The following is a 12,798-nucleotide window of genomic DNA, read 5'->3' as shown; positions in this document are numbered from 1 at the left end:
AGTAGGCACCTGATGCAGACCTTTGCAGCCTCCCTCCTCAGCATGAGTGCAGCAGAGAGGAGTTGGTGGCAATGGGGGTGGCAGGGCAGGAGCTGGCCTTGCTATGAGGCACTGCGTTCCTTGGGAAGGAAGACTGGAAAAGAGAGAAGGGCTCATAGCACAGTGCCCTACTGTCCCTCAGGGCCTCAGGCATCTCCTGTGTCCTGGCAAAAGCCAAGGCCCCTGGCTGCAGCAAGGTGGCCCCACATGCTCACATCCATGTTGGTCACTCATTCTATCCCAAGGCCCTCCCAAGAAGCCTCGCTGTTTGTACCTCATCCTGGCACAAAAGGTGCTCACCATCCACCAGCCCCTGCTCACTGGCACTGTGCCTGCTCCCAAAGCACCAGCTCAACGCCAAACCTGTGACTAGGGCCCACGTCCTGTGCTGGTACAGTTGAGCAGAGCAGGCTCTGCTCTCACCCTCACCACCCTCCAGGCTAAGGGGTGACCACACCAGTGAGGACACGTGCCTTCCCTGCTGCTCCAGGGTGAAAGCCCCTTGGGGGGAGAAGGAGCAGAGACAGCTTGGTGTTTTTTCAGGATTTCTGCTCCATGCACATCTACTGCTCTGTACTCGGAAGATGAGTACAGAGACTCCCACTGCTCATGGGGGAAGAGTGGGAGCTACGACCAGGGTGAAGAGCTGGGCACTCCATCCAGCCTCTAAACGTGCTCCAGCTGCTCAGGCTCACTGGGCAATATCTGGTTTGGAGCTTCAAGATGGATTTGGAGGAAACACAGAGGCAGCAAGCTGGTCTTGCCCATGCTGCTGCACAGAGCAGCTCCCCTCTCCAGCTGCCACTGCACCCAAATGAAGCTGGGTAGCACTGACGAGTGGAGGGCTGCTGTGAGCAGAAGGTCACCAGTCCATAGTCCCATGTAAACCAAAGGAACAACAGCAGCTGCTCATGCAAGTGAGAAGGAGGTAAGAGGTGGGAGGACCAGCTTGGAGCTGGGCCAAAACACACAAGGGAGAAGGAGGTGACCCGTAGGAAGAGGGCTCACCCCAGCACCACTCCCTGTGGTGAACGCTCAGTCATACCATGGGAAAAGTCATTCTGCAGCTGCCTCCCCTGGCACCCCAAAAGAACGTCCTTGTGCCATCATGCTCCAGGGAGGGAGCTTGGCTGGTGGTGGGTGCAAGGGTGTGGTGGTTTTACTTGGGTGGGCAGCCGAGCTCAACCACAGCCACTCTCTCACTCCCCCTCCTCAAAGGGAAAGGGGGAGAAAATATGATGCAAAGGGCTCAAGGGTTGAGGTAAGGACGGGGAGATCGCTCAACAATTATTGTGACTGGCAAAACAGACTCAGAGTAGGGAGATAGTAATAGGCAATAAATCTTACTAACAAGCTACAGAAGTGAGAAAAAAATGAAAGAAACCAAAAATGCCTTTCCCCATCCGCCCTCTTCCACCTCCTCCCCCCAAGTGGCGCAGGGGAAGAGGGGAATGGGGGCTGCGGTCAGTCTATAGCACTTCGTCTCTGCTGCTGCTTCTCAGTCACTCTCTTCCCCTGTGCTGTGGGGTCCCTCCCACAGGATGTCATCCTTCCAGAACTGATCCTGTGGGGGCTGCCCACAAGCAGCAGCTCTTCAAGAACTGCTCCCACACGGCTCCGTACCACGGGGTCCATCCATCAGGAGCAAACTGCTCCAGCACGGGCCCCCCACGGGCAGCAGCTCCCCCCAGATCCCCTGCTCCTGTGTGGGCTCCTCTCCACGGGCTGCAGCTCCGGCCCGGGGCCTGCTCCAGCAGGGGTCCTCCACAGGCCGCAGCCTCTGTCAGTGCAGGTCCACTTGCTCCACTGTGGTCTCCTCCACAGGCTGCAGGATGGAACCCTGCTCCACCATGGTACTCCATGGACTGCAGGGGGACAACCTGCTTCACCGGTCATCACCACAGGCCACAGGGGACTTCTGCTCTGGTGCCTGGAGCACCTCTCCTCCTCCTTCTTCACTGACCTTGGCACCTGGCAAGGCTGTTTCTCACTCCTCTCACTCTCCCAGCTGCTGTGTAGCAGCATTGTTTGTTTTTTTTTCCCTGTCTTAAATCTGCTCTCACAGAGGTGCAGACAACATCACTTATTGGCTCAGCAGCAGGACCCTTACCTAACATGGGGCAGCTTCTAGATTCTTATCACAGAAGCCACCCCTATGGCCCTCTGCTACCAAAACCTTGCCACATAAACCCACTACAATTGTGGATGTGAGAAACCTCCTGTGCTCGCACAAGAACTGCAGGGTGGAGGAAGATTAAAAACCAACCCATCCTACTCTGGCTGTCCCCTGGCTCAGATATGATGGGGCAGCGGCTTGCACAAGGCAGGTAGAGCCAGGGAAAGGACAAGAGGGGCAGAGGCAATTGAGAGGAAACAAGGGGTGATGTGGCCCTGAAGGATAAGGGCACGTGGAGTCCCAAGGAGGGGGGGCCACAGCCAGAGTGTGCGCCCCAGCAGCCACAGTGCTGCAGTTGGGGTGCACTGGCAGCAGGAACATGCCCCACCACAATAGCTCCTGGCCCTCCCGGGGCCAACCAGAGCAGGTGGGCTGGGCACAGGCTGCCCTGCTCCCTGTGGGGCCAAAGACACTGATCCTGCCAGAAGACCGCACGGCAGGTGAGAAGCTGTCAGCCGCTCTGGTAGCTGTGACAAGGGCCCTGTGTGTGCTCACCCACAGCAAGGTGGCAGCCCTGGGCCTTGCAGTACCTTGGCCCAGGGCTTGTGGTGATGCTCAGTGGTTCCCTTCTCTCCTCTGGGGCAGCTGCCAAACTGACCCTTTCATGACAAGGGAGCCAATTCCAGGCAGCTGCAGCAGGAGCTGATGGCTGCCAGGAAAAGGAAGACTTCATTCTCTTTTCTCCCAGACAAACACTGCGGAGCCAACTGAGCCAAGGTCAGGCTGGGGGTGCCCCAGCAGTGGCTGGGGATGCCTCTACCATCATGAGACGTTTCCCTGGAGACAGGGCAGCACCAGGGGCTGGCACATCCACACGTGCCCACGTTCCCAGGCGCTGGCAGCCCCCGTGCAGACAATGTGACACTTCATGAGCTTGTGGCAGTGCCTGCTCAGAGGCTCCCAGCCTGCAGTCCCCACCTGGCAGCTGAGCTGGCAGCTTCCTTTCAGCCTGGCAAACCGAGGCTCGGGGGAAGTGGAAGGGGAATGGCCCCAGTACTGGAGCCACACTGGGTAGGGAGGGCATGTGAACCCCAGACCTGCAGCACCACACAGAGCTGCCCCTGCTTTCCTTGGCAAGCAAGGCCAAAGCCACAGATTGTGGTCAGCTGTGGCCACAAGCAACTGGAGCTAGCCTGGCAGTACTGACTCTACACAAGCTCCCTGCAGCCCCATGCAGCACAGCCAGGCTAGGGCCCAAACTAGTACCTGCATGAGGCCATGGGGCACAGGGTCACACAGAGCTGCTCCTTCCCTCCAGCAGCCTGGATCCCCCCCCCCCCCCCCCTTGCCTTCCACACTCTTCTCAGGAAGGGTAAGACAGCAAAAACAAGGGTTGTGGGTTCAACCCACTATGCAAACATTCTGGACACTCTCCCTTCTTCCAGGCTGAGACAGGGCTTCCTATGTATGGTTGTTTTGTTTGTTTGTTTGAAGTCCCAGTTGCTTGTGACACTGGCAGTCTGGCTACCACCTTCCCCCTGAGAGTGATGGCTCTGCAGCACCCAGTACTTTACACAGCCTGATACACCAGCTACTTTGCTCATAGGATTTAGTAACAACATCATCCTTAGAAGGGCCTTATTACCCCCAGCCCTGTCCCCCTCACCTTGTTGGGCTACCACAGTGGTAGGACTCAGAGACATAGGGCTCCTGGAAGGATGAGGGCATGGTGATGTCATGATTTGTTCTGCACAGAAAACTGCCACCTTGGGGAAAGAGGAAACATTTGAGGGCTGGAGCAGCCCAAAGTGCCTGGTTTCTACGCACAATGAAATTGCAGGGCGCCCTGGACACACAACCCAGGCTCCCTGAAATCCCCATGAACCTGACCCCTCATTCTACCAAGGTTGCAGGTACCTAGAGGCCTCCAGGACTCCCACTGGGTGTGGAAGAGATTCTTGGAACATTTCCCTCAGCTACTTTTCTTGAAAGCACAAGGATGGCCCATGGACCAAGTGCAGGATTAGAAGGTCTCCCCAATCCTGCTGTGCCGGTGCAGCTTTGCTTATGAAAGTGGATATAGTAAGATCATCCAAGAGGTGTCTGCCTGTCAGATCTCACCCCACACAGAAGGAACTGGTCAAGTGCAAGTCACATGTGAACAGGACCCTGGGACCACAAACAAATTAAGATCTTGTTGAGAGGGATTTTCAAGAAAACTGGCTACTCTGAGTAGATTAAGATAACCTGGTAGAGGCCAGGAAGACTCTTGGCAGACATTTCCTATGCCTTTTCAGTAAGGCAACAGCAGAAAGAGAAGAAGAGACTCGTATACCTCACTGGGTGAGAAGGAATAGTCCTGAAAGATAGCTGAAAGCAAACTGCATCCCCAAAACCCAGCCCAGCCAGTACTTGCTGCAGGCAGCGTGAAGCGCTTGCAAAAACAAACAAAAAAAAGGGAAGATGGTGATCCTATTACGGTAAATCAAACCCTGTATCTGCTGCTGGCAACATGGAGGTTCAAGCCTCTACTTAAGGAACAGTAGCGATACACAGAACTTCAAAAACAATGAGGGGCTGCACACACAGTACTGCACATACCTACACACAACTCAGAGTTGGCAAGTCCAAGCTGCAAGGACTCTCTGCAAAGCACTGAGTGAATCTTTATGAGCCTGAGGATGACTGACAGAGACTTCAGATTCCAAGATAAGCCTGACATTTCAGCAAGGGAAGCAGCAAGGACAATTAAAGTTCTGCTGACAGGAGCTCCCCAGCACTGTGCACTACAGTAGGTAGGTATGAAGATGGACTGCTCGAAGGCCCTGTATAAATGCTCATTTAAGAGTAGGAAGGGGATTACAATACAACACAACACTGCTGAAGAGGAAGAGGCAGCTGACAGTTATTCTGTGCAGAGACCCAGCTCTGCTCCACTCACAGGGACCACAGCTCTTAGTGGAACAAGGCTGTGTGCAAAACCCTTACTGGCACTTGCATGGGCTAGGAAGCTTTGCAGGATGCTGAAGAAACACCACCCAAACAGTGCTGCCCCTGTAAAGGAGCTCCCTTAGATGCTCACTCAGGTTTTTCCTTCTGCTGTGGTCTTTTCTTTTGCCTCTTAAGGCAAAACTGACCTGGAGCAATAACTGTTAAAAAAAAAACACACACACCACCAAAATTCATGTTTAAAAAGTTATTTTTCTGCTTCATTATTAAATATATGAATTTGCAACTTTACTGATAGAAATACGTATGCTATGAAGACTCTAGGTGACAGCTGTGGGAATAATTTCCCAAATGGTTGACTGCAATTATGGGCACAAAGTTAGTCTTACAAAGAGGGAGGTGGCCTTATAAAGAGGAAGGATGTTGTACAAAATACAACTCATATACTTCTAAGTATTCCTGCTGTAGAAAAGACTCAGCTGAAAGCCGAGAAGACTGAGGGAACTGAACATACATATGATAACAACATGATTAAATGCAGCAAAGTCTAGCTGCCTAGGCTGCAGCAGGTGAGATATTTTCAATAGGCAGCAGTAAGCCTCCAAAGCTGCAACAGAATCACAGAATCGTCTAGGTTGAAAGAGACCTCTAAGATCTTCTTGTCCAACCTCTGCCCTAACACTAACAAGTCTTACACTAAACCATATCACTAAGGGCTACATCTAAACGCCTTTTAAAGACCTCCAGGGATGGTGACTCAACCACCTCCCTGGGCAGCCCATTCCAATGCTTAATAACCCTTTCAGTAAAGAAGTACTTCCTAACATCCAACCTAAACCTCCCCTGGCGCAACTTTAGCCCATTCCCCCTTGTCCTGTCACCAGGCACGTGGGAGAATAGACCAACCCCTACCTCGCTACAGCCTCCTTTAAGGTACCTATAGAGAGCGATGAGGTCGCCCCTGAGCCTCCTCTTCTCCAGACTGAACAATCCCAACTCCCTCAGCTGCTCCTCCTAAGACTTGTTCTCCAGACCCCTCACCAGCTTGGTCGCCCTTCTCTGGACTCTCTCGAGCACCTCCATGTCCTTCTTGTAGCGAGGGGCCCAAAACTGAACACAGTACTCGAGGTGCAGCCTCACCAGAGCCGAGTACAGGGGGACAATCACCTCCCTGGACCTGCTGGCCACACTGCTTCTTATACAGGCCAGGATGCTGTTGGCCTTCTTGGCCATCTGAGCACACTGCTGGCTCATATTCAGCTGACTATCCACCAATACTCCCAGGTCCTTCTCTGCCAGGCAGCTTTCTAACCACTCATCTCCCAGCCTGTAGCTCTGCTTGGGGTTGTTACGCCCCAGATGCAGGACCCGGCACTTGGCCTTGTTGAACTTCATGCAGTTGACCTCAGCCCATCGGTCCAGCAGGGACAGACAGGGACAGACTTGTTAGATGCAAAGGTAGACCACCATCACTGGAAAGGTATGTGATGCAGAAAACTGGTGCAACCTCTACCCTTGAAGATTTTATGAGGGCAGACAGAGAAGGCCTTGAACATTATGAGGACAGACAGAGAAGGCCTTGAACAATTGATACAGCTTTTGAGTACATCCTGCTTGGAGCAGAAGGTTATTTAGACTTCGTTCCTGTTTTCTAAAGGCATTAGTAAAAATCAAATGCTCTATATAGGTCTAGTTACCAAGGTTATTAAAAAAATATTCTAAACAGATGCAGAGAAGGATGAGCAGAAAGGTTTTGAGAATGGTTTTGATTAGCACTTAAAAGCTAATGAAAAAAAGCACTCTTGCCTTCCTTTTCCTAGCAACATTGAAATTGAGAGGGGACAGTTACACATCAGTTGCACTGTTGAAAGTAACTCCAGGGAAGAAATATAACTCAATCAAAAATATTTGGTGTGAGAACAAAAAGATGAAATGCCTTAAGAGAAGTTAAAACTGTAAAAGAGATGTTCCCAGAGAACAGAGGAATAAAATTGTGTAACACCTTCCTAACAGGAGGAGAGAGGAAGAGTAGGGGATCAAACTGTTTCATGAAGCTTAAGAAACATGTGAGGACTATAGGTTCCACACTGGCATACCCCCTGGTGTTATGAAATAAAGATTGCAAGCTGCATCATCTTTGAGCTGTATTTTAATGAAATCTAGTTTGGAATTCCTGCTGGTCACCTGAAAAGGACATGATTTCTTTTGACCTTAACATAATATTCAGGCTCTACAAAACATCACCTGATGTACCAGTGTGCAACTGCAATTAACCAATAAACTGCAATTAACCTCCAATACCACAGAGTCACAGAATGTTAGGGATTGGAAGGGGCCTTGAAACATCATCTAGTCCAATCCCCCTGCCAGAGCTGGAACAACTCGATCAGGTCACACAGGAACACATCCAGGCAGGTTTTGAAAGTCTCCAGAGAAGGAGACTCCACAACCCCTCTGGGCAGCCTGTTCCAGTTGTTCTGTCACCCTCACCGTAAAAATGTTTTGTCTCATATTTAAGCAGAACCTCCTATGTTCCAGCTTGCACCCATTGCTCCTTGTCCTATCATTGGGTGTCACATAGAAAAGCCTGGCTCCGTCCTCCTGACACTCACCCTTTACACATTTATAAACGTTAATAAGGTCACCCCTCAGTCTCCTCCAAGCTAGAGACCCAGCTCCCTCAGCCTTTCCTCGTAAGGGAGATGCTCCACTCCCTTAATCACCTTCATGGCTCTGCGATGGACTCTCTCAAGTGGTTCCCTGTCCTTGAACTGAGGGGCCTGCAACTGGATGCACTATTCCAGATGTTCTGTCACCAGGGCAGTGTAGAGGAGGAGGAGAACCTCTCTCGACCTACTAACCACACCCCTTCTGGTACACCCCAGGATGCCATCGGCCTTCTTGGTCACAAGGGCACAGTGCTGGCTCATGGTCATCCCGCTGTCCACCAGGACCCTAGGTCCCTCTCCCCTTCACTGCTCTCCAGCAGGGCAGTCCCCAACTTACGCTGGTGTCTGGGGTTGTTCTTGCCCTGATGCAGGACTCTACACTTGCCCTCGTTATATTTCAGTAGGTTTCTCCCCGCCCACCTCTCCAGCCTGCTGAGGTCCTGCTGGATGGCAGCACGGCCTTCCGGTGTGTCAGCCACTCCTCCCAGTTTTGTGTCATCAGCAAACTTGCTGACAGCATGCTCCATTCCCTCATCCGAGTCATTGATGACTATATTAAACAACACTGGTCCCAGTACCGACCCTTGAGGGACTCCACGAGATACAGGACTCCCACTCGACTCCATCCCATTGACCACAACTCTCTGGCTTCTTCCCTTCAGCCCGTTTACAGTCCACCTCACTACTCGATCATCCAGACCACACTTCCTCGGTTTAGCTGTGAGGATGCTGTGGAAGACAGTGTCAAAGGCTTTACTGAAATCAAGATACACCACGTCCACTGCTTTACCATGAGCTTGCTCCTGCATTTCAGGAATGTTGCCCCTCCACCCAGGAATGTGTAGAGTAGTTGGGGGGATGCTTCTTACCTTCATTTATACTAAGAAGTAGGGTCCACACATTCTGAAAGAAACTGATCAGTCTCAAATTGTATGCTATTCTTGTAATATGCTTTCTTGACCTGAAATGCAGGCAAATAAGTATATCTACCTCCTCTTCTGCTTTTTTTTTCCTGTGGTATGTAAAACTTAGAGGAGTTGTCTAGTACTATATATTAGTACTGCTTGAGATTTTTCGTGCAACAGATGTTTAATTTTTTTTCTCTACAACATCTGTTACACATTCAGCCATCAGAACAACTCCAAAGGCCCATTTCATTTGGTGTTCCTGAGGGTGAGAACATCTTGGTCACACTGTGTTCTTTAAGCCACTAGGCTGTAGATTTCAGTTTTCTGAGCACTGAGTTCATAGGCATCCTGTCCTAGCAGACCTGAGACGATGGCTAACCAATGAACTCAAACCAAGTCATCTGTGCCACAAGTGGTCTACTAGGAGCTGTAGTGCAGCCTCTAGCTGGAAGGAAGTTGGAAAAACACTGTCCTTGTTGCTGACCCATGGCCAGATGCAATTCATCAGTGCAGGGCTCCAAATTACAGCACTCTAATTAAAATTACCTGGAAGAGCAATTGGAGCAAAGCAACACAAACCTGAGGGAGTGACAACAGAACAGAGGGTCAGTTTATTTTCAGCTGGTCAAGTTGTTCTTCTGCCATTCCAGTTACGTCTCAAAGAAACAGAAACAAAAATGTGGAAAAAGGTGACTGCTAGAAAGCAATCTGAACTCCAGCTTTCTCTCTCTAATGATCACAATCCATTGAGAGTCACCTACGAGGCCACACTCTTTTAAAAGTATTTTCACCCTCTGAGCTGTTAGCATCATGACAACTCCACCTACTTACAGAGACTTATTGAGCAACCTCATTGCACTGGCAAATGCCAATCCCCTACCCCCACACATAGCTTTGCCAGAACCCTCAAGATTTCATCCCTTCTACCCATGCTCCCACAGAGACTGTTTTGATCTCCTCTGTGTTGCTCAGGTTCCTAGCTTGGATTTCTCTCACCCCAGGTCAGCATCTTGGAAGTCAGAGTCCTGACTTCTTCCACAACTCAAGACCTAATTTTAATTTGCTGTCAGATTCTTATTAGAGACAATGTGCTAGGCATGATATTCTGGTCTTTCAGGTTTAGCATATGCCCCAGATGCGAAAATGGGTACCCACATGTTAACCTCACTAAAAACATACAGCAACCCTCCCATCATACCAGGCACAGTTCCCATTTCTTTTAAAAATAAATATTTATAAACAAAAGTAATAGATTCAAAGAACTACAATGTTAAAAACTTTCCTGCCAAAAGCACGAATGTCTTTTTCATGTAAAGTCACAAGAACGAGTTGTACACCAATACAAAGGAAGTACTGTCTAAAAACCCTCTCCTCTCAGCTGTCATAGTCCTCCACTGCAGGAATCCACATCTCCGTAGAAGAAACCAGCTCCTCTGCACTTCCCTGGATGTATAATGGGGTCATTCAGTCTCCTTTTGTGATCAAGTCCTCGATATATGCATCCAGTTCATCATCTGTATTAATGTCAATGTCCTGAAACCAGAAACACAAGAAATACTAGTGAAAAAGTAAATCTTGAAGAGCAGTGCAAGAATGAATAAAACAAAATGCCTCCTTGTACGGCAGCACAGCATCCTCTGCAACATTTGTCCTGATCATCCTTTGCATCTTGCCTGCCAGCACTCTCCAGGAGTGCACAGCTGCAGACATCTGCTGTGAAAGCATTGCCAACTTCCCTTCTCAGAGCCTGGCAGACTTTAAAAGTATTAGTATTTTTAACATTATATTACATTAAATAATGTTTTAATATTTGATAGTATATTTAATATATTTAATCAAAGTTTTTTTATTTGAAGTATTGTTTAAAGCCTTGCATTTCTATACAAGAGATTCAGAATCTAACACCAGCTTCCTGCACAAGAATAGGACAGAAAATCCTGCAGTGCCATGTTTAATAGCACAAAGCAGAAACTAATAAAAACTGTGTGCTATGTACACAACACGAAGATTCCAACTACAAAAGTTAACACTCCTCACGGCCACTAAGGCCTAGATCCTGAAAGGTGGGCAGCAACAGCGGCACTTAGTAGCTTCTGACAGTCTGGGCCCAAGTTGAACCAAACTGAGTAAGAACCGAAGCACAGCTAAATCGTAGACTAAAACATCTCAGGTGCCTGAACTGGCCTTGGTCTGGTGAAGGTTGCTACTTGTGGTGCTGTTCTGGTTTCACACCCCTTCCTCACCTACCTCCTGCACTTTCTGCAGCAAAGCCATAATGTTAGTCCTCAGCTTCTGCAGTTTCTCCTCTGTCTCCTTCAGCTTTCTCTCTGAGTTGCGCAGGCTTTCTTCACAGGCTTTGGCCCGGGCATCAGCACGTGTCTGATATGAATTGCACAGGTTCTGCAGACCCACTTCATACTGTTTGAAATATTCTTTCTGTAGAAGACAAAAAAACAACAGATGGTACCTTAAAAAAAAAAAAGCACCAGCTGTAAAGAAAACCACAGCACCTGCAGCTTCTAGAAGAATCCAGCTACAAACATACTGTGACTGAACAGCACAAGCTGAACAGCACTCCTCTGTGTTCTCTGGCTGCATTCGTTATCATGTTCACATTTATATATGATTTGCCTACTGCATGCAGCAAAAAAAAAAAAATCACAAGTCTTCACATTCCTCCAAGACCAGAAATGCAAAAAAAGCAGAATGAATTCAGACTAAAGATGCAAGATTTTAAAAAGCCTAAAAGCAAGTTACACTGTAGATAGATCTGACAGCCTCCATATGCAGTTAATTTCATCTGTACAGACCACTTGGACAGCACAGCTTATTACTGTGAGGATGGGATGTCAACTCTCACAGAACATTCCAGGCAACACCAACTTGTTACATGGAAGCAGCATGACACACATGACTCACATAAAACTGAATTGACAGAAAGAGGAAGAGACACTGAAGTACACGCCTTGTGAGTGAGGGAGTAGGACACATTGGAGACTATCATATAAACAGTGGTTTTTGACATTGTCTTTTTTAGGTGGTTTTTGTCACCTACAGACTCCTACTGCAAAGCTCTTTGTGGTTTGTCTGTATGTCAGAGAAGAGACAAGTCAGAGAATCCAGTTCTCCACACTTCAGCCCGCATTGCTACACAGACGCTGGTGCAGGCTCAGACACCAAAGGGAAGACAGGCTGGGTAGCAGAAGACTTCATCCCTGCTGGTTTACTCCCACCACTTCTGAAATTGTTCAGAGATTTTATGCCTTTGGGTCAGGGAAGGAAACCTACATAGTTATTCCGTGGGGGCATTCTTCCAGTCATTCAAACTAAGGCGAAAGGCAAAACCTGCAGAGCTTATGAAGTATTTCTTGAACGTAACACAGTGCTGCAGCTCAGAGAAGCACTGACTCATAACAAGCAGAACAGTTGACAATGTATTATTTCTTCAGCTAGCCTGCTGGTGGGACACTTGGAGAGAATTTCAGCATGTCTTCTCAGCTTTAGTACATAGAATCACAGAACCATAGAATGGTTTAGGTTGGAAGGGACCTCAAAGATCATTTATTTCCAACGTCCCTGCCATGGGCAGGGACACCTCCCACTAAATCAGGTTGCTCAAAGCCTCATCCAACTTGGCCTTGAACACTTCCAGGGATGGGGCATCCACAACTTCACCAGGCAACCTGTTCCAGTGCCTCACCCCCTTCTGAGTAAAGAATTTCTTCCTTATAGCTAATCTAAATCTACCTTTTTAGTTTATCATCATTACTCCTTGTCAATTCACTAAGCTCCCTAGGAGTCCCTCCCCAGCTTTGCAGTAGTCCCCCTTTAGGTACTGCAATGACGCTCTAAGGTCTCCCCAGAGCCTTCTTTTCTCCAAGCTGAATCAACCCCTACTCTCTCAGCCTGTCTTTGTAGGAGAGGTGCTCCAGCCCTTTCATCATCTTTGGGGCCCTCCTCTGGACTTGTTCTAATACTTCTGTGTCCTTCTTGTGCTGGGGGCCCCAGAGCTGAACACAGGGAGCACATGAGAGCAGAAGAGAGGGGTAGAATCACCTCCCTCACCCTGCTGACCATGCCGATTTCAGTGCAGCCCAGGATACGGTCGACTTTCTGG

At 49.1% G+C, this 12,798-nt stretch overlaps 1 protein-coding gene across 4 annotated transcripts in view; it reads right to left on the bottom strand.

Moving 5' to 3' along the window:
• Positions 1 to 9,266: 9,266 nt before the first annotated feature.
• The window catches only part of MORC2 (MORC family CW-type zinc finger 2), a 51,257-nt gene continuing 47,725 nt past the window's right edge, over positions 9,267 to 12,798 (bottom strand). For 3 of the 4 annotated variants that reach the window (XM_083803657.1, XM_083803658.1, XM_083803659.1), the window contains 2 exons: positions 10,929 to 11,117; positions 9,267 to 10,214 (listed from right to left, as the gene is read on the bottom strand). In XM_083803657.1, the coding sequence (XP_083659783.1) occupies positions 10,146 to 10,214; positions 10,929 to 11,117 (258 nt within the window). In that variant the 3' untranslated portion in view covers positions 9,267 to 10,145. The remainder of the gene's footprint in view (positions 10,215 to 10,928; positions 11,118 to 12,798) is intronic. The other variant, XR_014573515.1, reaches the window with a different exon arrangement.

This window comes from Anser anser (genome assembly GCF_964211835.1).
Source record: "Anser anser genome assembly, chromosome: 18".
Taxonomy (NCBI): Eukaryota; Metazoa; Chordata; class Aves; order Anseriformes; family Anatidae; genus Anser; species Anser anser.
Note: the sequence above shows the minus strand (reverse complement) of the source record. Positions and strands in the feature narration are given on the sequence as shown.